The sequence below is a fragment of the Platalea leucorodia genome (assembly GCF_965183815.1).
Source record: "Platalea leucorodia genome assembly, chromosome: 17".
In the NCBI taxonomy this organism is placed as follows: domain Eukaryota; kingdom Metazoa; phylum Chordata; class Aves; order Pelecaniformes; family Threskiornithidae; genus Platalea; species Platalea leucorodia.
In genome coordinates, this window is record NC_138839.1 from 4,367,492 (window position 1) to 4,393,749 (window position 26,258).

The 26,258-nt window shown below is 47.1% G+C and overlaps 1 protein-coding gene across 1 annotated transcript in view; it reads right to left on the bottom strand.

Annotated features, from left to right (window-relative positions):
• The window catches only part of SAMD11 (sterile alpha motif domain containing 11), a gene marked incomplete at its 5' end in the record, with an annotated part of 125,574 nt that overhangs the window by 76,544 nt on the left and 22,772 nt on the right, over positions 1-26,258 (bottom strand). Inside the window, 1 exon segment of the mRNA XM_082329064.1 lies at positions 10,082-10,260. Coding sequence (XP_082185190.1) covers positions 10,082-10,260 — 179 coding nt within the window.

The window sequence follows — 26,258 nt, forward strand, 5'->3', positions numbered from 1 at the left end:
CTGCCTGCTGACAAGCAGGAATAGCAGATTCTAGATGAACAGTATCCTAAATTAAGACAGAGCAGCCAAGGGGGTATTTTTGTTGTTTTTTTTTTTCCCCTTGCTACTAGACAGCATCTACACCAACCCAGCGGGCTAAGGCAGATGCTTGACCTTGTGTGGTCTGGTGTCTCCACTCGGCATCAGGGAGCACTGATCTCCCCCACCACCCAGAGGAGGTCCGTGACCACCACTGTTGCCCCGTGTCACTGTGATTGATGAGAACCCCAGCCATTTGAGACCAAACTGGCAAGCAAGCCCATATCCTTGCACAAACCCACTCCCACATGTCTCAGCATCTGCCAGCGAACATGCTGGTTCCTAGCTGTGCGTATAAATCAGCTCCTGCAGATGTAGGTTCCCAAAAGCATTAAACAGAAGTGGCTGCAAATATCACAAGTAGCAGAGGCCAAATGCACTTTTGCATATTTTGCGTATCCCTATAGCACTGTCCTCAATCCTATGCCTCTGTCCTCAACTTGAAAAAGCAGCAGTGTGTAGCTGAAGACCATCTGACTGCAGAAAAAGCCTAATCTAAAACCTGCTGAAGTAAAAGAGCGCCTTTCTTCCGACTTGAATGTGCTTTGAATTGGGCCAGAAAACACTTAAGCATGACCAGTGAAGAAAATGGGACTTAACTCAGGTTCGAGTGTCTGTTTAAGTGCTTTCCTGAATGGGTGCCCCTGCTTCAGCCTAGTTCAGAAATCAACTGAAAACAGCTCTTAGCACGGAAGTAATTTCACACCCAAGACACGATGCTGCTGCAAGTTTTACTAATGTGATCGCATACCTTTTGTGCTCGTCCTGCGAGACTGGCTCAGAACGGGAGTCTGGTTGCTCTCTGAGCCCCTATTAGGGGCGAGTAGTTCTTTTGGGGGATTAGATTTTAGTAGATGTTAACTTCCACCAATAAAGCCATGCTCAGAACTGTACTTAGTAGTTCCACGTGTACCTAGTTTTTCCTACTCTTCTTCTTCCTCATATGTAACAATTTAGAAAACCCATCCCAGCTTTCCATCTTTCCAACATTTTATTTGCAAACAGAAATGGAACAGGTACTTCCCAGCTACTGAGCTTACAGCAATAACAGTTGTTCTTCAAAGTTAAAATTCAGACAACAGTTGAAAACTTCCTGGAAAGGACAGGCCAAACTGGGCATTGAGTAACATTTCCATGAACTGAAGTTTAGTCAAACTCTGGGACACGTTTGGACTTCCCAGGTAAGCTGATCTGAATCCAAAGTTCAAAGCAAATTCAAGCCAGCCAAAGCCCTTATGGTCCTAACGGGCCCGGCAGGGTCTGGCCTGCTCACGAGAGAGTGGAACTGGTGGAGGGTGGTAAGCCTGATTTTGCACTGCTCCCTAGAATACAAGATTTCCTACATACACAAAACCTTCATAAACCCCCTTTAATTCCAGCTCAGCACCTTGCACTGTGCAAATCAGATCCTGGCGGCTGCACAGTGGAAGCGGGGAGAGCTCCAAACACCGCACAGCGATGAACTCTGTGGGACCAGCTGGAAATCGAGCTGCAGGTCTGAAAAGGAACCTTGTGCCTCTCCTGTTTCTCTGTCCATAAAACATTCTTCAGTGCCCTCAAAAAAGTGAAAGAGTTTGGCCCTGAGCTATATGTAGATTAAATGCCATGTTTGTCTGATTAAAACTGATGAAAAAATTACAATTCAGAAAACCTGTGGTTAAGGTAACCTGCCCCACGGGCCTTTCTCTGAAGGCAACGTGCGTTTCCTCCTCCAAGCAGTGTTCAGAGCCTAGCAGTGGGCCATAGTCCACTTTGGACCGCCTATGTGCTCCCACTGCACCCCTGTGTGTGCTCCGTAGGGCCCTCACGGAGCCTGTGCAGCTGGCACAAAGATGCACAGCGACAGAGCATCCCATTCTGCCGCACCGCTAACCATTCTGTCTCACCCTGAAACTCAGCTAACTACGTGCCTCTCCTTTCCACAGATGCTCAGCTCTGGAGCTCACAACATGTAGTAGCCATCCATCTATTATAACACTACTGGGCAGGTAAAAAGCGTTCTTCTGAGAGTCTATATCAAAGTAGAGCTGCAACGTTCCTTTTATCCGTGCAGCTAATATACCTCATTCAAAAGCTCCCATCCACACTGGGGACTGTCCTCACTTGCAGCTCTCTGACTCAGATCCTGGGACTGCACAGCCTCTACCTTAACGGGAGGGTCCACATCCCACCCAAACGCCAAGGCAGCAGGTAGGCAGGCACCTCCTGGCCGCAGCACTGCCAAAGGGCACAAGGCTGGAGGGTGAAATGATCTGCTCAGGCACCAAAGGGAACTGGCCCCAGAGCAGGAGCTGGCCTGGGCTCCTGGCTCCCCACTTGGGGTCCAGTCTCTAAGTTAAAGTCTCAGCCTTCCATAAAACGTGACTTCTCGTGGTCCGCTGCAGCTACTGACAGGGGTAGGCTGCAGATAGCGATCCTCAGTGTCGGGCGACGGCACGGCTCATGATGAGGCTCAGCACAGCTCAACTTCAAAGTACAAGAACACTGCATCAGAGAGTTGTAAGTAGGGGGGAGGGAAAACCTCATACCAAAGGAATAGCTCAGATCCACACAGAGGCTGAAACATCTATCTGTCGAGATGGATAATTAAACACCCGTATTTAGACAAATGAATAGGTGAGAATGAAATTAAATCCTAATTATCTTTTTTGGGGGGGGAGGGGAGAGGGAGAGGGAGCAGAACCAAGCACTCATTCCACATCTCTATGCCGTTATCACCAATTAGATTTCTGAGGCTAATGTACGTCTTGCTTTAACGGGTTATTCATCCAATTGAAATCAAATTACAAATAATTTGCAAACTATCAGCTACACAAGCCCGTCCTTGCGTTGTACAAAGGGTGGTGAGCAGGAGCCAGTCCCTTACAAATTAATAACAGAAAAGGAGGGGGGAAAAATAAAAACCATAGCCAGGCAAGCAAAGGTGCTGCAAGCTGCTGCTGTCTCTCCCACCTCCTCGCCCACCCAAGGGCCCAGACGCAGTGTGATCAGTTAGACAGCGCTCGATAAAAGTGACCAGCTGGGCCCCGCAGGTTCCCTGCGCGGCTCTGTAGGCGGGGAGGGCAGGGCAGGGTACGCGAGCTGGGGGAATTAACCAACGGCTGCATCAGGCTCCTCAGCGAGGAGGGACCAGAACGTCAGGGTTTGGTTTGTGCAAAGAATGAAATTGTTTATATATGTATATGAACGAAAAAAAAATAACAGGAAGGGCTGAGGCTATTCAAGGCATCTCTGGAGCCTGCACTGGAATGAGAATCCAGCCCAGAAAAGAAAGCAACAGAGCTGGCAAAATAATGGAGAGCAGCTGGGATAGTTTTTAATTTTAAAGTTGTTTTTTCCCTTCCCTGTCGTTTCTTTTTTACCCTCGCAGTCCCTGCAAGCTTTCAACACCAGAGTGGCAGCCCTGGAAGAGGCCAGCAGAGCGAGTCAGGCACCCCCCTAACGCCTTGGCACTCCAGGGGCCGTAACAACCTCATTCTGCAGCTGAGCTGCTGCGCGCTGGCCAGCTTGCTTTCTGCTGCTCCCTTCGGCTCGCTCCGCTGTCCCAGGTGCACGCTGCACATGCCATGTAAGCGTGGAGAATACGGGGCAGCATCCAGCCACAGAACAGGTCACTACTGCCAGGAGAACCCATCGCAGCCCCCATCTCCTACCCACAACTGTCCCTTTCTACTCCCATTTAATTATAAGACCAACGGTTCCTTTGGATGGAGTTTGTCTGTACCTTTCAATCTTCCAGCACAGGCAAGGCCACTGAGAAGAGAAAAATATTGACAAGGTTTCCCCACATCCTCTGGTTTAGAAGACTGCACTGAAGGGACGGTGTTGGCGAAAGGGTGGATTAAGGACTTCTGTTCAACTGGCACAGCACAACACCACCATGGTCACTGGGAATGCAACACGCCCTGGGTCAGGCCCTCTTGTATGGAAACACAGAGCACCTAGGCACGCAGAGAGGCCTATGCAATGCAAATCACAATGCTGCAGGTAAGCAGGTTGGGAAGATGTATTTGCAGCTGCCATAATGCAGGCTGCTTGGTTGGATGGTCAGAGCTAGCTCCTCTCTCCTCCCTACTCTTCGCATATATCACTGTCTCAGCTTCCACAGTCTCCCTATATCCATATGATGCTATTTTCAGGCAGCCAACATTAAGAAGCTTGTGCAGGCAATGAACAGGGGTAGGCTCCTCCAGGAACCTCACACATGATGGCTGCAAGAATGGCCTAAAGACTACAGCAGGACTGAGACTTGGACTTGGGGCATCTGGCTTATTCTCCACCACGGAACTGATGCTGCAAGGGTCAGCTACAAGGAGATACAGACAGCAGCCAAGAGCACTTGCGGGTCAAGATTTCATTCGCTTTCATTTTCACACTTCACCTTTCTTTCCAGTCTCATCTCTCCTTCCTGGGCAAGAAGGGATTTCTTGCTGTTTATTTTGTCCTGCAGCATCCCTGAGAAGTAAGTAGCCATTCTCCCTCTCTCTCTCATGCCCCCTTAAATATATGTCCTCATTAGCTCAATGACATGCTTCCTGGCACTCTGGACCAAGTGCAGCCTTTGCTTCCCGGAGGGATCTTTAATATATTTATTGAATATGGTGACTGTTATTAAGTGGTGCATGGTTCAGAGTAAAAGGGGGAAAGAGGGAGGAAAGAGAAAGGAGAAGAGAAAATAAAGGGTTGCAGAGGAAGGAAGAAGGGACTGACAGAAAATAACCAGTGGAAGCTGTGAAAGAGAAGTGTCATAAAGCAACAAAATACATCTCCGGCCACATGAGGGGCCCTGCCTCCCTCCTTCTCTTGGGTCACGGCAATTAGAAGAAGGGCTATCGAGTCCAATCCAAGAGCCTGATTCACGGCTGGAGCCCCGAGCCCTGCTCTGTGATGTGCCTAGTCTCTCTTCAGCTGTGTGCTGCCTGGAAGAGCCTTGTCAGCTTAGCCCAGACCCCAGACCTGCTGTGGCTTTGGCAAAAAGCAGTGTTGTGTGGCATATCCCGCCATGGAACCGAGCTCCAGCAGGAGGGGGGATGTCACCCAGCTCAGCCCAGGGCAGCACCAGGGCGGACTGGTTGGGAGCACTGCAGGAAGGGGCCAGGCAAGAGAAGGCAGGCAAAGGCAGTGTTGTGTACGTCGCACGTAGCTGAGAAGGCATCGGGACCCCATGGCTCTGAACCACAAGCAGGTGCGTGTGACAGATATAATGGGGGGGTGCTTGGGTTTGATCTTCAATCAATTAGGGAGTCAAAGAGCAGCGGCCTTGTGGGATATAAGAAATAGCTTTCCACTTAGAAAGGCAGGCAGTGGAAAGGCTGACAGCCGCTAGCCATTAAGGCTTAGTGGAGGTCAGTAATTTCACTATTAGAAAATGGATGCTGAGTGAGGAGAACGCTGTAAAGCTGGTCTGCGAGGTGAGGGATGCTGGGGGCCAGGGGAGAGCGACCTGCCCCTGTCTGGACTCCATCCACGATCACGTGTGAACAGGGGCAAGGAGACGGCGTTCCGCCATTCCTTGAGTAAGCACCTTCACTTCAAACGCTCTCCTCTGGTTTGAAATAACACAAATCCCATGCCGGGTGCTAGACGCCGGGGTCATACTGCTGACACAGCCAGAGAAAATTCGGGGGGTTGGGGGGGGTGGCATAAAAAAGGAGGAAGGACGTAAGGGCAGTATGAGGTTCCCCAGAAATCTGCTCCTCACTGCACAGACACCCTGTTACAGGACAACTTTTGTTATTTCTCCTCAAAATGGCTTTTATTTCAGAGCGATATTTGGCAAGGAACCCAGCCTGTTGTGTGCTCTCACGGTACAATCTGCTCCTACTTTTGCTCCCAATCCTCTTTTTTTAATAAAAGAATTTCAAAGGCATTTTTGCCATACATGTCCATTTGCACCTATCCTGCCCATTACTCCATCCAGTGTACATGTTTACTGACATTCCAGAAGGGTTCCTTCAGAGACAGGTCAGGTCAAAAACTTTCACCATTTTAAACAGGTGCTTAAGTATTCCTGCCTCTTACCATGCCATCACATTTCGCTGGGGACTTAGACAGAGCTGTGCGTGAGCAGTTCCTAACCTACCTTGTTAAATCTCAGATGCTATCATTACATTTCTCCTCTTCTCTTTCCCTCCCCTCCCATACTAATGAAAAAGGCCAGTCTTTAAAATAGAAATTAAATTCATGCATCCACAAGACAATGCTGGGCTTAAATCCAACAGCATGTGAGGATCTTACTCTTAAAGCTGAACCTTACTCGCTAGCTACACTGGCTTTGCTCTGTTTGGAGATTGTTGGGATAACATAATGGAGATCCTTAAAGGCAGTTTGAACCTCAGTGTGAAAAAGCTCACAAGCTGTTCCTGAGGTAATGCATTTCTCAATGTCACTTGGAATCTCCCAGTGAGTGTAAGGAAGTTAATGCTCCCCAAACTATTGCAGAGCAATGGAATTGGTAGTCTGAAACATCCTCTGCATTGCTTATTTTGTGTCTAGGATAAACCAGAGAGCGGTAGCAAAAACGCAGACTGGCATAACTTTTAGTTTAGCTTGCTGGGGAGAGGCAGCTTAGTTAATAGGCTGCGAGAAAGGAAAAAGGCTTCATGAAGCCAAAGTTTCTAACTGAAGTCTGCTCTACACAGTTCTGTACCAGTTCAGCTATGCCAGTATCACTGTAACTAAAATAACCGTACAGGTGGCATAGCTGCATCGGTATAGCAATGCCCTATACCGATATCATTCTTTTCCCCAAATAGGAAAAACTATTTCCATAGCCAGACAAGCATCCTCACCAGGAGTCAGTACAACTTAACCAAACCGTGGCAATTAAGGCAATGCCAACTGTTGCATGTAGGCAACGTGGTAAAAGAACGAGATTTTCAGGAACCCGAAATCTGATCGAAAGAAAAAGGATTTTTCTCTGCAACGCTGTCCCAGTAATCTTCAGAGCGGAGTGCTTACAGTCTGGGTATCAAGCTACGGTATCAACCTCAGCAGATGCCTCTGGTTGTATGAGACAAGACTTTAAGCCCGCTGTCTTCCAGACAGGAGGCATAACACAAAGGCTACTTAGCACACCCTGCAAAGCAGGCTAAAGAGGACTAAAGGGGTCTCACTGCAAGATGAAAACATTCACCTTTAAGCTTGGGTCACCTGGATTTAAAAGCAGATGAGCCAAGCTCACTTCAGTGTGAGGCCTGGCTTCCTTAATTACCTATGTGCAAGACAGCAAAGTGACACAGTTTTGCAAGGACTTGGTTGTGAAGTAAGTTGGCATGCACTGAAATGCACTAACTCCAGTGGTAGTTACAGCTCTCTGCTCCTTTCTAGGACTGCAAGAACGTCATGAGGCAGGTTTTCTCTGCCTCAGACCTCTCTGAAGGCCATCACCATGGGCCTAAGATCACAGAGTAAATCACTGTCAAAGGCTAGGGTGAGGGACTAGCCAAGAAACTAAGCTTCCAACTACTATTCTAATCCCTAGAGTCTTTTCTTCACCAGTGCCCAGACCTCAAAGTAGCAGTAAGCATTCCCTTGGGCCAACAATGGAAGGAAATAATCAATGTCAAGGAAATTGGGAATAGGAGAAAAAAGAAAAGGCGACAATGTTCTAAGCAATAATGCAAGTCTAATGTTTGCAATGTACGTGCATGCAGGTGTGCACGAGGGCCATCCAGGGGTACAAGAGGAAAACACAGGTTTGCTCAGGCCCTGACCTCGTTTTCCTACTATCACAGTTTAACCTATTTCTTCCTCTCAGTGGGAGACAATAAAACCTCAGCCCAATCCATCACCAATCGGGGAGGATACAACAGGTGAATTAAAAACAGAAAGCAGATGGGGCACTGTCTCTGCCGGGCCCCAGCTGTCATGTCTGCGAGCTGTCTAGCCTTCATGCTGCTGCTGCTGCTGTCTCTGGAGCCAGCCCCATCGCACCTTCCACCCCAGCCCCTGGGCTGCTAATGACACCGGGAACAGGGCCAGAGCCTGCTCCCTCCGGCAGGGCTCTGCAAGAGTGGGCTCAGGTCGCGTTCCGTTCATTGCTCTTGAGCAGGTGGAAATGGCCAGTCCTCCCCCTCTTTGGGACACGAGGGTCGGGGGACCCCTTTGCAAGGGACAAAACGCTTGGAAATGCTGAGGGATTTGAGCAGTAGACGTTCCCTGCCTGGGCACCAAGCACTGAATTACGTGCTCTTTTTTTCTGTTCTTACTGCACTCATCAAGGATGCTGCCCGGCCCCTGCCTGCCCCAGCTATTCTAGCTTTGCCCCACGCACTGTATCAGAGCTCCCAGGAAAATGAAAAGGAGAACAACTGTACAAAAGCAATGGGAGTCTAGCCTGCCTGGTAAGAATCATGCACTCCTCTAAGGAATCAAGACAAAGCTTAAACAAGAGACCTTCAGACAAACTGATTGAAAAGTACTGAAGAGCACAGAAATGGTAAGCTGGGGGACCTTTGGCTAATAACTATTAAGTATTTTTGCTTCATTTCCTAATAAACAAGGCAAAGCAATTACAGTAATTAAAGATTTAAGATAAGAGCACTTTATATTTGGGGGGCCCAGCATATCAATTATATAGTTATCATGTTGTTCTCCCTCCTAATGAGACAATCTAGCACTATAATTTTGCAGAATTAAAAGCATAATTAAAGGGGGCAGGAGAAGAAGGGCCGTTTACCAAAACCGATTAGGAGGGTTCCCTCTCCTCTGCAGCTCCTGTGCACATGCACAGTGCAGATGCATTCCCCAAACACCTTTTCCTTTCCAAGCGATAACCCCTGAACATGGCTGTTGGACAGCTGCAATGATAAACCCAGACTTTAATTACAGGCGGGTTTTATGAGAAGAGCTGGTTACTGTTTTGTCTCCCTACTTTCTAGCTCTCAGATGCTGAATGTACCAGCATCTGCTGGAAGGCAAGGGGGGAAACAGCTTATCTACTCAGGAGCAAGGAACACATAAAACATAAGAAAAGCAATTACATGCCTTCGGTTTCCACTCCTCTGTTTTTATAGGGCTTGTCTTAGAATCTGAGTGATTTTATGCATCAGAGGAAGATGACAATCAAAATGAGTTGCAATGATATGCATGGGAGGCTGAGACACAGTGCCTTTAGGTATTTATTTTCCTGTAGTCACAGGTCTTCTAAACATCATATTTTTTCAGAGGGATGAGAGAACCCAAAATTTTGCAGCTGAATATTATGGGCACTGAGACTATACACGAGAGCCCACGTGACAGTTACCAGAATGCAACTCAAGACAATCCCTTCTCCTCATCCTTTAACCCTGCGTGATTCCAGGATGAACACATACGGTACTGAGAAAGACAGGATCAAAATATGTAAGTGTTGAGGTGAGCCCCAGTATCTGAGTGACTCTTTGCCTACTGCAACTCCATTACTTCTACTTTTAGCCTACAGAGGCACTCAGGATCGGTGAGACACGGCTATGCTCTTTGACGCTTGTAATCACGAACATGTAACAACCACCACTGCTGCTACCTCCTTCCCAAACTTTCTTCCCCAACATTGAATTATCCAGTTTATCTTACATCAGAATCTGGGGACAATTGAAAGCGAAAGGCAGAACTTTGGACCCATACCCCTCAGTGTATTTTCAGACAGCTACGTAAAAGGCCCACAGATGACTTCTTGGTCATGCAATTCATTGGCCTCACCAGGCACAAAGATACAGAATGCTGGACAGAGGGTGAAATACAATTTACAGTCTGCAAATACAGACGCCATTAGTCCAAACACAAGGTCCGTGGTGCAAGGCCCCATAAAGCCCTACTCACCCCAAAGAGGAGTAAGTAAGTAGAAAAGAGGACCCAGCGACTCTTTCTGAGCTATAGTGCGACGTTTGCACTTTGATTTCGGGCCCTGGAGGTGACTCCATTGGGCAGCCTGGGCAGTATTGGCCCACAAAGGCTGGTCCCCTGCTGTCCAGTTTTCTCTGTCTTTGCTCTTGCAATGCAGCACTCCCTGGCAGGAAAGTACCTTCTTTTCATGATACTGATATGGAGATCCTCCTCCTGCTTTACTTCAGGGTGTTGACCATTGCTCTTATCGCTCTCTTCACTGTCGTCACTATGCGAGAAAATTGAGGTCAGCTCTTTCTTCGGGATCCTGGTTGGAGGTAAGGGGATCGTCCTCTTCTCTGCCAGACGACCCCGGTTCTGGCACAGGATGGAATTAGTTGGAACAGGAAAGTGCAGGAGGAAAAGAGAAGAAAACAAGAATTTGGTTAGGCAACCCAGAACCAAGCAGCTCCTCTCAAATGGCTGCCCTGCGAAGGCAATGCTGTTAGTCATTGCAGGCTGCAGACTTGGTACGTTGGGTGGGCAAAGGCTGTGTTCGCTTTGCAAAAGACTTTTCAGCAAAGGCATATCTATATCTAGTTCTTCCAGTTCCAATATTCAAGTCATGCGCTTCCAGCCTTTCCCCACCTCTTCATTCCTACCTTGCGTCTCATCAACGCCAATAGGAAAGGAAGATGGCAGCAGAATTAGAATCATAGAATGGTCTGGGTTGGAAGGGACCTCTAAAGGTCATCTAGGCCAACCCTCTTGCAATGAGCTGGGACACCTTCAACTGGATCAGGTTGCTCAAAGCCCCGTCCAGCCCGTCCTTGAATGTTTCCAGGGATGGAGCATCTACCACCTCTCTGGGCAACCTGTGCCAGTGTTTTACCACCCTCATCATAAAAAATTTCTTCCTTATAACTAGTCTGAATCTACCTTCTTTTAGTTTAAACCCATCACCCCTTGTCCTATTGCTACAGGCCCTAATAAAAAGTCTGTTCCCATCTTTCTTATAAGCCCCCTTTAAGTATTGGAAGGCCGCAATAAGGTCTCCCCAGAGCCTTCTCTTCTCCAGGTTGAACAACCCCAACTCTCTCAGCCTTTCCTTTTCAGGCACCAGTCTCTCTCTCCAGAATATTTCCCACCAAATGTTGCAGATTAACATAGCAGAATAGGTTAAATTAAATCTTTGCCAGTAGCCCAGGGAAGGCCTTTGACCGCAAAAGGAAAACTGCCTGTGCCAGCCAGCAGCAGGTTTGACTCTCACACCAGTCCACATCGATTTCAACTTGAATTACTGAGCCTGCTTTTCACTGTTCATTTGCATGTTCAGATGAAGCCAGCAGGTCTTGCCTTGTGCAGACTTTCCCTAGGTGGTCCTGGCAGCGTACTGCCCTCAACAATTCACTTCTGACAAGACCCAAATAAACAGGAGGAAAATTCCCAGGAGGCAAAAGCTGCTTTTTCACCACATGTGTGTTTGTGTACAGAACCTAGCACAACATGACCCTGGTCGCAACCCATCTTCTGCATTATAGATTACTCTGTCCCTGCACCCCTTGTGCCTGATCCACAAGAAGATATGAGCCTAGTGCAGCCTAAACTTGAGCGTGCTGGGGTTTTAGCTCTCACTGTGATAGAGCATGTTTCTAGCACTTGGGGTGTTCAGCTCGATCTGTGGTTGACCAAGACAGAGAGCCATAATACAAGCACTGACAGTGGAAGATGTACATTGGAAACCCAGGGAGACTGTAATGTCATTGCCCCACCGAATTTAAAGTTTTAGCTAACAAAATCATGAAACTGGGAAGGGAAGCACAGCGATGGGAAGCGAAGCACAGTTTCACGCATATTCTTTGTACAGGTCTGCAGGCATACTTCCTTCAACGGGACAAGTCATAGAAAAGAGATGTGTTTTTAGCAAGGACTGGAACAAAACGAAGAAAGGTGTATGAAACAGGTCGAGTAAGTGCAGAGTAACATTTAACTAATAACAGTTTCTCTGAAACATTGACTCCAACTTTCCAAATAAACCTGGCAAAATGAAAACGTCCTGGGAAAGCCAGTCAGGCTCTCTGCAGGGGAGAACGGAGCAAGACTAAGTGATAGAAGAGCCCATGTTTTTTGTTTTTTTTTTTAATTAATCAAATTAAGAACTTTCCACAAATACAAAACAAAAACTTCTTGTTTACTTCTGTCAATAATTCCAGTTGTGGTCATTAAGGGGAGCCGTAATCATTGTGATAATTAGCTAAATCCACCTGGAAGGCATCACCCCAAGGAGGCACATTAGCTTTCTCACTGATGCACTTCCAAGCCAAGAACACAGCTGTCTGTGAACAGCTGACACCCAAGGGAGAGAAGACCAGTGGGCCAAACTGGCTTAAAAATGGGAAAATGCATGTATACAAGGAAAAAGACACACTCTTTCTTCTTGAGAGAGACGCAAAGAAGAAAAACGCACCCCTGGCTAGCAACAAGGTGAATGCTCCTACACCTCCGAGTACCCTAAGTACAAAACTTGGATGAAGCTGCAGCAGGCTTTGTGGTGAGTCCAAATGCCCAGACTCAGACAGAGGAGAATATCCTTACTGTGAATATTGCTGGGGACCCTCAGAGACCCACCTGCACAAGGTGAACTGCCCTGGTGCGAGGGGCCAACCGCAGCTATGGGACAAACAGCAAATGCTTTCCCCCATCCCTGCGAGCTCCCCTGCGCAGTAGCAGAGATCCACTCGCGTGGCCCTTTGCAAAGAGATTTCTCACTGCCTGTTCCCTGGAGGAACACGCGATATAAATTGTGCGTCTCCTGCCCTTAAATACACACTAGGTGCATTTCCACCCCTGCCCCCTTTTCTGTGCGCAGAGCTTACCCTCTGTCTAAAGCCATCTTAGTAACTCCAGCTTGCACAGTGTCACAAGGCCAGTAGGGAGAAGAGGAGAGAAAGGGAAAAGTGAGGGGAAGGCAAGGAAAGGCAAGGATGGCAGTATTTGCACCAGATTTCTGTCATGCTGAAAAGCTAGGACTTGACATCAGCATGAGCTTTATCATGCCAAAGCTTTATATATTTTTCTGAAGTTGCAATTTATCATAACAATTAAAGGGGGAGGGGAGGGAGGGTGTGCAAATTTCCGCTTCAAAATAATTGCAATTCACTCTCTGCTGTGACTTCACAGGCTAAAGAGAACGGCACTGATCAGATACTAAAAATCATTTTATGGCCATTATGGTACCTTCGAGCAGTTACCAGGTCTCAGTGACTGCCCAGGGACTCATCAGCCCTAACAAGAGCGAGAGTGCAGCAAAAAGGGAGGCACTAAACCTAGAGAAACAGCCCACCAGACCAGGAACGCAGGTTCCCCCTTTCCTCTGCTCCTCAGAACGCTTATTCTTTGCCTTTCCATAAATTGTATCCTTACACCTAAAGCTGCTGCATATATATACACCTATATATACACACACACACATATACACCTCTGTATGTAACATACATGTGTACCTATACAGATATCACCTAACACACAGAGAGCTTCAAAGACAAACGAATGAACATGAACGGAAAAGAGAAGCCACACCTGCACCATCTCTGGTCACAGCTGACCTGCACTGCTTTTCTTCTGACCAGGGGCCAGACATGGACAACAGCGGAACCGGGGCCACACTGGCTCCAGTGCCCTTGTGACACCCGCGTTCCAGCACTAGCAATGCCTTTTCTAAAGTTGTGTTTACTTTGTATTTTTGCCATTAGGTTTGGGGCATTTTATTTATTTATTATGTTTCTCCATTCCCAGAAAATTAGAATAGACTGAGCCAATCAATTTTGCCTTTTATGTTCATCTATAGTCAGTTTTGAATCAATTGCACTTTCTTAATCTGTTTAGAGACATTCACCAGTAGATACGCATTACTTTTAAATTAAGCACAAAGGTATCCAGCAGCCTGGTCCAGAACCTGCTACAATCAATTGTCTTTCCATTGACTTGAAAGGGCACTGGTCCAAGCTGCAAATAAAAAGCACTCATTTGTGAGGTGCATTCCATCCAAGGAATCATTCCTGTGACTCTGGCTTTTGCTGAAGTTGTACAGAGACCTTACGGGACAGGAACGTACCTACAGAGCTGAGCAGTATACTGAGATACCTACAGTCACTCAGGTTCAGGGTTATCAACTATCACTTGGCACGCAGTGGCAGGTAGTAAAGTATGCACTTAGCAGAGCGGTGTTATGTGCAGGAACACACCCAGAGACTGCAGCGGCATCGCTATATATGGGGAGGTACATTAGGATTTATAGATATTTGATGTAAGCCTCATAATCTCACATTAAAAAAGCTTGTATTTGTGTGACAGTGTCATTACAGAGTGATCTCATACATTAATGGGATGCTGATGTTGAACCATGAACCCTATAAGAAGGTTTGACTATTTTAAAAAGAAAACTGCCTCCCAATTTGTTGATATTCATTGGGAGTCTGATGCTTGGGAAAACAACCCAATCAATAGTCACCTGCTGCCAGAGAGCCAGGCACCTTGGGACTCCAGCTCCCCCCGTCAGACAACTCCAGTTTTACACACATGAAGAAAAGGGGGAAGGTGTGCTTTGCCAGCTGGCTTGCTTAAACTAGTAGGGCTGTTTGGGCCAACGGGTCAGAAGGAGCATTTTCTATAGCTGCAGAGCCTGCAGCTGTTAGTACAGGTGCACTACCCCCAGCAAAAAGACGAAGCATACGTAGTGGCAAATGTGTCTTATAGCTCAGTCCAGCAAAGCCAGGTTGCCTGCCTGCCAGCTCCCGGCCCCAGGGAGCACAGACAGACGGTGGTATAAGGAACAGATTATACCCCTGAGAGCAGGGGGAACGTAGGATCCCCACTGAGGACCTGTTCTCAACACGGACATCTGTGGGTGAAATACAGCCAGCCAGCCGAAACGCTGCTGCAGTTACTGCCCCGGTGCTTCTCCTGCGACGAACTCTCCCACAACCTCTTCAGTGCCTGAGAGGAGACCAAGATGTTCTCTTTCAGGACAAACTCAGCTTAGAGGAAACCTCTTCAGAGCTTGCGCCTTCCTTTCGTAACACAAGGATTTCCCCCACCCCTTGGACAAGGGGGCTGGACAACAGAATATCACTTATCCTCTCTTTAATTAGCCTAACTAGAAAGTAAAACAAGTCTCCAAAGCTTTTGCAAGGGTGAGTGTTGAGGGCACTGCAGAACTGTCTCATATATTAGGACTCCCTTCCCTTTATACATTGTTAAGGATTAATTTTCTGGGTTATGATACCAGCTAACGAAACACAGCTGGAATTTGAGTCAATAACCCTCTAGTCCCCAGACACGTTCAGCTACCCACCCAGCCGTTCCTGCATCAGTCCAGCCCTCGGTCACTCACCACTTCACCATCCTAGGGTCTTTTGACACCATTAATTGCTTTCACTGCCTCTCAAAGTATCGTCTGGGTGGGGGGTTGCTTTGTTTTTAAAAATCACAGACAGGCATATTTCTTTTCCCCAGGAAAAATCAGATGGGTACCAACACACTATTTAAAGTCACCGATTACCCAAGTCTAGAGATGCAACTACAAGTAAAAAAACCCAACAACTTGGGAACAGCGGTAGGTTACCTGCGCGGAGAAGCCTGGAAGCCCGATCGTTCTGTCATGAAAGCAAGGGACCATCAGAAAAGATGGAAAAGAAAACAGTGGTGATATTTCCTCCCTTCCAGAGAGCGGGGGAAAATTCCGCTCTGTGTGGCTCAGCAAGGTCAGCAGAGTTACAAAATAAAATCTTTCTCCCCCCACCCATCCAACCCCCTCACAGCTCTCCCCTGGAGCTCTGTTCTCCCAGCCAAGAATACCAAAAACTGAACTGTTGCATAAGAGCCCTGGGAGAGCTCGCAGATGGAATGACGGGCGGAGAGCACAGGGCTTGGGGGAAGAGGCAGGAAGGGAGGGTTAGGAAAGGTTTCCTGCCCTGGGACCTACTGCAACAGGGTCAAAACAGCTGAACGCCCTGGTGTGACATTCAAAGTGAGCCAGAAAAGGAAAGATTCCTTGCAGAGAGAGTCCCTGGTGAGCATTTAATTGATCCCAGCAATGGAAAGGCCTCTTGCTATGAGAGCTGCAAGGCAAAAAGCTCCATGGAAAGAAAAATGCACATGAAAGCAAAGCTTTTGCCAGTCCACACTAACTGCCAGCCAAACTCTGGACATCTGATCCCATTGGGAATTGACCCAAGAAGATGAGCAGGTGCAGTCCCTACGGACACCGCTTCTTCAGCATCCAGATTGGTACCAGAAAAAAAGCAGAGAAATGCAAATGCACAAAGAGTTTGCACACTGATAAAACTATCAAAGCTGTTTGCAAGATGATTCACGTGCCTGTGATTCAACTCTTAAAAATAATTTCTATCGGATGAAAAAAAACCCTGCAGAAGCAACAGCACTTGCATTCTTTCTGTATACGCAGATCTGGGAAATACAGGGAGCAGACAGGGAATGCTGGGGGCGAGGTAAGAGGGGAGGTTTGTGCGCTGCCAATGCTGGGAGCTGAAGAATGCTAAATCTTTTCCATATGTGAAGGAAATCCTCAAGTCCAGACAGCATTTTCTCTCTCTTTTTATTGATAATAAAGATAGGGAAAAGGAAAGGGAGAGGTTCTGAGAGCCTGGAATATTTTTCTTTTACTTTTTCAAATAATAGACCTAGTCAAATGTCTTTAATTAGGAAAATTACACAGCAATGGAGCCCACACATCCCCCTGTAGGATAGCTGACAGAGTTTGCATTTACCTTCAGCTGTGATTAGTGTAAACACCTAAGAAAGGGTCAGTTGCCTTCCAAGATAATCCTCCACTCTCCCCTGGGCCTTCATTAGCCGTTCTAGGCCACTGTGCTACCAGGCCGACCGTTTCGGTAGCCAATCCGGTACGGGCGCCGTTCTGCTGCCCTGCGCTTACCAGCTTCTCCGTCAAAACTGAGGTCACAGGCAGAAGAAGCTGTCCAGCCTCGCATCTCACCTCCTGCTCCAGTGTTCGGTAATGAACAAATGAATAAAACAACAGTCGGCAGCCTTCTGCTGCATCTATTTTTCTGCCTCCCTGTCAGCTGCAGTCCAGCCCTTTAACCTGACCACTAAGAGGTTTATTATTTATCATCTCTTTCCAGCGACACCACTGTTACACTGGAAGTTGTTCCAGCACAGGAGGGATGGCCCGAAGTACAGAGGGAGCAGAAGGGAACAGACAGCAATGGTCAGGCAAAAAATTAAGGCAGTACAGACCACAAAGACTCTTCCAGGTTTTGGGAACCAGGTCGCACTCTTCATCAGTCTCTCATGAAAGTGGTTTACAGTTTCTGGCAATGACCAGAGGCAAGCTGAGGAGGCAATTCAGCATAGCCAGACACGTCCAAGAGCTGTAGCCAGGGGGACAACAGATTCTGGGAACAACTGTACCCCAGCAGGCTCTCTAGGTCTACACTTGAGGATTCCCATTAACAGTTTTGAGTTGTCATCAACTGGCTTATACGGAAGCTATCAATTCCAGTACAGACAGTCCAGGCCCATTTTTAGGGTATTTTATCTTTTGAGAGAGAGCGAGAGAGACAGGGAAAGTACATCAAAGAAGAAAATTGCTCTTAACCACAATTTCCCTGTGTGATCCTAGGGAACTCACTTGACCCCATTGTGCTCAGTCTCCCTGCTGCAAAAAGCCATTAGTAACACTTTCTCTCCTTTGTACCTGTTTCTCTATACTGTTTATATTGTAAGCTCTTTGGAGCAGAGAATGATGTGTTGAGTCTGAGGCTGGGCATAGAAACAGGGCTGTAGGTACTACTATAATTGGAGAAAATATGTATGGTTTAAACCAAAAGAAAGTTACGCAGAAGGGAAGCTGCAGCTCTTCCCATCAACATTAACAACATTATCTTCTGAAGCCCTAAAGAAACAGATGAGCAAGATCTGTGAACAGAAGGGAACATTTCCCATTTATTACCACTGAGTGAGTTATAAAGCCTAAAGGATAATTTGTTAACAGAGTGAGAGCTATGCTTTTCTGGAAAAGCCAACTGGAATTTCCAGTCTTTGAAGGGAGGTAACTCTAAGGTAGAAAATCTATCAGTCCTTTGGAGCTACCTGTTTTCAAGAACTCTTTGGAAGAAGGCTGAAAAGTGGCCTAGTCTTTGTTTTCTGTGTCTGTTCCACATCAAATAACTTTGTCCATTTCAGTCTGAGGTTGCAAAGGCGGCAGCAGAGACGCGAAGCCGGGTCCTCAGGCAATGTAAGTCAGTATTAATGGAGTAAAAGCCAATTTACACCGGCTGAGGATGTGGCACACTGATGCTATCTCCTGAACAAAAGCAAAACTTACGTATTTTTCTCTTTTTTCCTTTTCTTTCCTGCTCCTCCTCTCTGGTGAAGAGACAAGGAGCAAAAGAGCACGGATGCTTTCAGATGTTTTCCCTTCTTTTTGTGCACCTCATTGCTGTACCTTTCGAGTAACAGAAAGACAAGAGAACAAGATAACTGTCCGTCGTTCCCCCAGGTATTAATGTTTCACTCCAAAGTTTCATTACATCAGGTCCAAGAGAACACAGCCTTTCCCAGCGAGTCTGAAATATTTCATCAAGGGGAACGCAACTGGGCTTTATACTTTTACTCTGCTCTGGAGACACACGCTTAAAGCATTTCTTTGAGATCCTCAAGATTTCCAAGTGTGGCTTACAGCCTGCTCAGCCAAAAGGAGACAGACCCAGGCTTTGTCCAAGTCCTACAAGAATGAGGACCAGCCACAGTAGCTTTTCATTGGGTAGAGTGAAATTTCTGCCTCGAGTTCTGTTTTGAGCTTTTTTTTTTCTTTTTTGATAAGTCTTCAGTGTCATAAAGAGCAACTTTCACAGAGATCAAACAGAAACATTACACAGTTCCTCCCAAAATGCACGTTGTTGCTGTATTAGAAACCAAAACAGGCTTTATCTAAACAGTTCAGTGTGTTTTACAAAGTTCAATAATTATTATCTTCACTTAATGGGACAGACAGACCTGGATTTGCTGACAGTCAGCTCCTCCTTTCCTTTATATGGAGGAAGATTTTGCTGCTGCTGTAGTTATTGAGAGCTACAGCTGGTTCCTTTGGAAAAATCAGGTCCACCACCATCCTAAAAGCTGGGCTTCCAAAATTTTGAAGTGCCTCATGATCACTGGTGACTTTGAAAACATAAGCTCCTGGGGCATCAGTGGAACTCCCAGACTGTCAGTCCCTGACCCCAGCCATACTCACCACGAACACCCTGGTGTTAGACCGACCCAAGAAAAGCCTCCTGTCCATCCCCACAGCTGGACCACTCCTGTCGTGGGCAGAATGAGATGGAAACCAACCAGAGAGCAATTTTTCTCAGCTTTAAAAAAACTGGTTTCCCAGCAGTTTCCCTCAAAACCGAAGCAACCAAACTGACGAGAGCAGAGAAACAGCAGCTGCTCCACACAGCGGAGACAGAGTAACCAGAGCTTTGCGTTACATCCTAGTATTCCCCAGGGAGGCTGGTGCCAAAAATCAGCCACATCTGCCTCCATGACAGGACCACCCAGCAGCATAGCACCATCCTCCCTGGATGGCAGACATGCCTCTTCAAGATCCTTGAGCTCAAGCCTTCAGTTAACACCTGCACAGAGATCATTCAGGCTGGTAAAGACGTAAAAAGATCCACATACTGTAGTGTTTCAAGTCTGATCCCAGCACTGAAGAGCAGCATCAGAAAAATCTGAGAGCGCTGCCGCTCACCGAGCGAGCAGCAGCCAGGTCTGCCCACAAAGTCTCCTCAGAATGACTCAACCCTCCCGACAGCCAAGCAAACTTTGAAAATCCAAAGCAAACAAGAAAACTACAAATATTAATTAAGGCATTGCTTCTACTTTTGCAAAAAAAAATGCCTGGTGTTTAAGTAGACATCATACTCCTAAACTATCAATACCAAAAGAAAACAGAGAAAGGTGCAGTTTGTTCACAGATGTGACATGACTGGCAGAGTTTGTCTAAACAGTATTCTGCAGCCACTCAAGGCTTTGAAAGGACCCTTTTTTACAAATCAAAAGCTCTGACACCTGCTGCATGCACAAAAGTGAGGCCACAGCCTCCCTGGAGCCCCTTCCCTATCGCAGAGAGCCAAAAGCAAGTGAGATCTGAGCCAAAAAGCCTGTCATCCGCTGCAGTGATACCGCCATTATGCAATGCTTTTCATTTGGAAAGCACAACGTGTTTTATAAGTTTTTGTTATTTAAGGGCTTTTAACACATCGGAGAGGCCGGTGAGGAGCGGCAGACCCATTTCACAGGGGTGCAGAGCAGATGAAGATATGTAAGCCCATGAAGTCAGTCACACAGAGAGGCCGCTGCAGAGCCAGGAGTGGCCTGTTGCGCTTCCAAAGCCAAAGGGCCAAGGTATTCACATCCAGTGGGGAAAAGCAGCTCTGTAGACCTTTTTCAAGTATCACAGGAACTGGACTACAATACCTTAGCAATGCCTTCTAGTGCTATGGTCATAAATGCATCCTTTTATGTAAAAAAAAGCTGAAGAAGATGTCCCTCCCTCTCCCCCCCAATCTCATTGCCTTCATATGTGCACACACACACAGCCTCCACTTAAGGCAGCACAAAGGATCTCATTCGGATAATTGGAAGAGACTGACAAATGGCTCCTTAGCTTTTTTAACTTGGTCAGCGTTACCATGCTCCTGTGAAAGAGCTGTCCAGGCACAGAGTACCCATCGCTAGCCTTGGGTGTCGTCGTTCAGAAACAACCAGTTCTGCTCTAAGGCCGCAAATGGTATTTACCACCGACATGAGACTCACAGAACCACCTTAAAGTCATTTTGGGGTGATTATCTGATTTCACGCCACAGACATAGCCTGCAATATGGAAATGACTTGCCTGAGATTTGCTGGGTAGAGGACAAAGGGAGGGAGAACGGAGAAGGGTTGTGTGTCTGTCCCTCCCCTGCTCCTGCTGCCAGATCCCAGCCATGCCACTGGGCTCCACGTCTCGGTCTGTCAGCCCCTTCAAGAGAGCACCCTCCTTGCTGTCACGCACTGTATCGTGCCACTGTTAGGTCTTTCCACCACCCTCTGCGATATAAAAACAAGAACAAGACCGTTTCCTCTTCTCCTCCTTTCACTAGCACCTCTCCTTCAACTGGCTGCACAGCTAAAGGCACCCTTTTCTGTATTTTATTCATTTTCTTAAGCTTTGCTCCCTTCCCCACATCTCTCCCACCCCCAAACCACCACAGACTACCTATGGAAACCGCTGCTTCCATTTCCGCTGCATGATTTGCCTGCCACACCTGGGGGATTTCCCAGCAAATTGTATTACTTTATTTGGTCAATTGGCCTACAAATTGATTTTCCTGTACAAATAATGAACATTTATGGTTATTTTCCCCATAGACTGCTTTATTTTCCATGTAACAAAGACTGATTTCCTGCAGTTTTTGAGACCCGAGCATATGATCTGCAGTTACTGTGACCCCTGGTTGATGGATGGCAAGGACTCGAAGCACAACAGGAGGGTTTGGGGTTTTTTTCCCCTTACGCTGTAATAGCACTGCAGACAGATGGCAGCTGGAAGTAAACACTGGTACCAGACCAAGCAATTCTACAGCATGTTTACTATGGGAATAAATTGTCTTGTTTTAAAAGAGATTCAGTCCTGGGACCGGCCAGCCTCAAGGCCAAGCAAAAGCAGATGAAGCAATCAGGGGGACAGAGGGCAGAGCAGACCGGCCCGGGCAGGGACGGCGGGAGCCTGTGAGCCACCGCAGGTGCCTTCTCCATCCACCAGCACGCCCAGGTGTCCAAAGCATTTGCAATGGCAGCCCCTGCTCATTGCAACCTTTGGGAGCACGCTGCAAGGGCTTTCTTTAATCTTAATTACGTTACGGTGGAGGGAAAGGGAGGAGGAGTCGGGGAAGAAGGGCTTCTAGAAAACCAACGGGGAGTGAGGTGGCCTGGCGTGATTTGTGGGCAGGGACTAGAAGTGTTGTTCTGCACTCGCCTCCCCAGAGATGCAGAGACAGAGCAATAGCTCCACAATACATTTCATTTCCACTAATGAGAAAACGACTTTTGAGACAGAGCCTCGAGCAAGTTTTGAAGGTCACTCCCGCAGGTGTGGAAATGAATTGGACTAGACCAAGGTCCAAACATAAGTTATTCTACTTAGACCACAATGGATTATTTGTGTGCATGGGGGGTTAATAGCCTCAGGGCTGGGATGTGTGTGTATATTTAATTTAATACGTCTTGATGGCTGAGGCTGCTAGGGAGAAAGGCCTCTCAGCCTTAGCACTGCAGAGAAGCAAAGATAGGGAGGTTTCTTAGGTGAATCTGAGAGCGAGGGTGGACACAGAAGAGAAAGTCAATTATCCGGAATAAGTCCCGACTGCCTGCAATTCCCCATCCCCAGTCCTCTAGGGGTGGGTTTGGCCCATGAAGTCTGACTTCAAATCCAATAAAAAATTAACTGATTTTGAACAACTACTAGACATGCCTCCTTAGAGTTTTAATACGTGCTCTTCAGCTGCAGCACAGAGTGGAATTAATGAAAGGAGAGAGAGGCTGGGAGTATCAGGCATGAGGCTAAAAGCATGCCAAATTCCTGCTTAGCCTCTTTGACTCAGGGGAATCCCTCCCTTCTTGGCACTGCTAAGGACTGACGTGCCCTCAGTCCATCAAAATGCTGCATGGCTGAGAGCACCAGAAAGAGGTATGTCATGACTGAGGATGACACTCAACAGAAGCTAGTGAGGACAAAGATGCATCTCCCACAACCTACTGGTATAGCGTGCAGATGTTTCACTCCGTGGTGCGCTTTCATGGGCTTCACAGTAGCTGCTGCGTGGCAGTCACCAGAACACATCTGAAAGTCCACCTCAACAGGGAAGTCAGCGCTACAAGGTCAAGTTGCTCTCATGCCCCACTCCTACTCAGACACCAGATTACACGTGCTGATTAACTGCGCCAGGAGAGAGGGAACCTAATCCAGAGACTAACCTAATCCAGTACAGTGAACTTCCAAGCTCTGGTGCTTTGTATAAAAAAATGGGGTGTCAGACAGGTGACTTGCTGTGGGCATCGCAACAGCTCTGAGAAGGACAACAAAAAGGAACCCATTATCAGCTTCACAAGGCTCAGTCCCTGGAATCACAATGTGAAACCCATTCTTCTCACTCAACAGACACAATGAGCAATCATTAAAGTCCAACTTTAGCATATCATTAACAGCACTTTGCAATTGTCCATAGCCTTTCACTTCAAGACCTGCAGCTTTTGCAAAAAGGGCACACAGTTCTTGCTATGAAGTACTTTTGTATCATCTTCTAGGCAAGTGAGACCAAGGGAAAGTACGGCGGGACAACCTGCTTATTGGCACACAGTAAAATGTAGAGGATCCAAGACTGGAAGAGAACAGTCCTGTCTCCAAATCTGGTGCTCCCACCACCCAGTAACCAGTGCACCCCTGAAAAAGAAACCCAGCTGAGATCTACTTGCGAGTAACTGAAGGCAGATCCGATACTGCTGCTTGCAGCCTGTAAAGAACTGTGCAACACGCTATGCCTGTATCTTTATCCTGAACTCAAGCAGTCTACCCGATCCGATTGCCTAATATATCTGTTCTGCAAGCACCGGGGGTAGTGCTCATCATTCACTGTGACTGTGCGGCACCTAGAACCACAGGTTCCACTCAGACTGTTTATCCAAAACCAAAGGATAAACCAAAACTACTCACAGAAATATGCAACTAGTTGGCTCAGCACATTAGGAGCAACACGAGATGATACTGCATGATTTACAATGCATCTGTATATATAAATATAACACTGGGAAATAAATGACCAACAAATACAGTGGCTTTCCGATGAGTACTTAATGGAAGTAGGGAGTGTTGGGAGTTGTATGTTTTGAAGATAAACACAAAGAGAATACTAAAAAAAACCAAAACCCAAGAGGGGTAAATAATTCATCAAAAGAACGAAAAACCAAGAAGCTGGAAGGAAAAAAAAGAAATACCAAAGGGAAAAGTTTTCTGAGCAGGTGAAAAAAACTTCATCTCTCATGGGAGTGAAAATCAGAACCAAAATTAATTGGAACAAAATTGGGGGGTGGAGGGAGGGGCATGTTTTAAAAGTGAAACTTTTTGTCTGGCAACCGGCATCTCCCCTCTTAGGCATTTAAGCATTCCCCCTGAGGTGGGAAACAAAGTCTGCCGCTAAGCTGCTGACAGACAGCGTGGTCTTATGTGGCCTCCAGCAACACTTCAACCACGGACAGAGGCTTTGAGACAGTCGCATGAAGAAACAAACCTGCTCAAGTCTAGTAGCTTCTTTCGCCCAAAGCCACCAAATCATCAGTCGAATGTACCTAAAGCCGTGTTAACATACCTTGCCCAGAACTATTTGTAAGTCTTGTAGGTTCTCTTCAGTTTTTTAAACAAGGAGCTTGCTCCAGAAAAGGGTCTGTATTTGGAAGCTTGCTGATGGCAACTTTTGCAACTGACATTCACTGCTTTAAAACACAGCCTATCTGTAAAAATCTAAAATAAAAACCACGCAGTTCTCGGTGCATGCACTTTTGCTTTCTCTTGCGTGAGTATACCGCCCCAGGCTGCGGCTCCTTCCCATCACGTGAACGATGCTGGGCTGTGCTTGGAAAGTACCTGGATGGGATACTATCCTACCTGGGATACTCGGCCTTCTGAAGGAGGGGAAATTTGTGACTCAATAGGTGGCACTCTTCCTTCTTGAATAAATGTACTTGGGTATACTTTGCCGTCAGAGGTGCTGGAGAGCAAATTTAAGGTCCCGACTTATTATTTACTTGGTGATTTTCTAGGCCTGTTAAAATAAAAATCCCAGCCAAATACAAGCTTTACCAATTACACTCTGCCAATCCTAATTCCCCCCCTGCAGTTCCAAGAAGACACAGACTTCTCTGCGGTCGCATGATCCTCTTGTGCACTGTTAAGCAGCTCGGTTTTACGCGGCAAGCATCTGCACTGGAGAAGCCCGTGAAAGCGAAAGTGAAATCCCACCCTAGGCATGTTTCCATCACATCTTCCTCCTGCAGAAATCACCAGTTCCAATTAACAGCTTTGGTCTTTCCTGCAGACACCCAGGCGTACAGTTTCAAAGCGTAGCAAGAACTGGTGCAGACGCCTCCTCATAAGGGCGCCAGGCTGCTATGGAGAAAACCTGCTTGAGGACGCCCTGTCTGCAGTTCAAGGGTAACTCTATCTACAGGCGTTTCTCCTCTCATTAGCCAAATTCAGAAAAAAGACATAATGTTTTGTGCCCCAGAGTGACAGAGGACTTGTTTTCTAAACCTCTTTAGGGGCCCTCCAAAGGGAATTAGTCATGGAGGTGAGTAATATCTACGATTTGGCAAAGCCTAGGAGAGTGCGTAGTCATTTGACAGGTTAACAGGAGCATGGAGCAGCTGCTATATTTAGGTGCCATTAGCACGCACATGTCTTCACACATTTCTACACGCACACCTGCGTTCCCGTAAGTCCAGAAGGCATGGGAAGGGAGCAGTTAAAAGCCAGTACCTTCCCCACATTGCCCAGGGACGGGGTAAGAAATGAGGGGATTCTCTTCTCCCTGTCTTATCCTCACCCAAGTTTAGAGCCATTGAAATCCTGAAAGCAGACCTGACTTGTGCTCTCCACGATCAGCACCTCCAGAGGCAGATAGGGTCAATCCCATTCTAGTCTGAAGACCAAGACAAAGACACAGACCATATCTTCCTCCAGGTCTTCTGCCTGCGTGGACCTTGCCCCAAAGAGTAGCTTAGGTAATGCAAAAAACCTGGAAAGTTTAGCCACTGGTTTTTAATTGCTTTCGGTTTGCTGAATCTTAAATATTGTCAGTGAAGGACTTGACCCTGGCAGACTGAACTTAAATTTCCTGGTAACAGGCTTGCTTTCCATGATTATTTCCCAGAGACTCTTGGAATCCATGCACCAGCTAGGATCAACAGACCAAAGGTTGAAAACCAGTGGTCCAGGCTGTGCCAGTGACTCTTCCAAGCTGAGCTCAGAAGAGAGTGCTAAGCAGGAGCTGGGGCAGTGGCTAACCTCCAGATCTGAAACGTACCTCTGCTGCCGCGACTGCTCCTGTGCTCTCAGCACCGTAACAGGTCAGCAAGGACACAGCAAGGTCAGGGACCTCGGATGTCATTACATGCCAGCTCCATACAATACCTGCAGTGGTACTGAGGATGTCCCACAATGGCATGACGCAGCGCGCAATGACGCTAGCTGGCCCTGCTGTCCTTACTACGGAAGGCAGAGATGTACCAAACGTTCATTCACGCTCCCCTCCTCC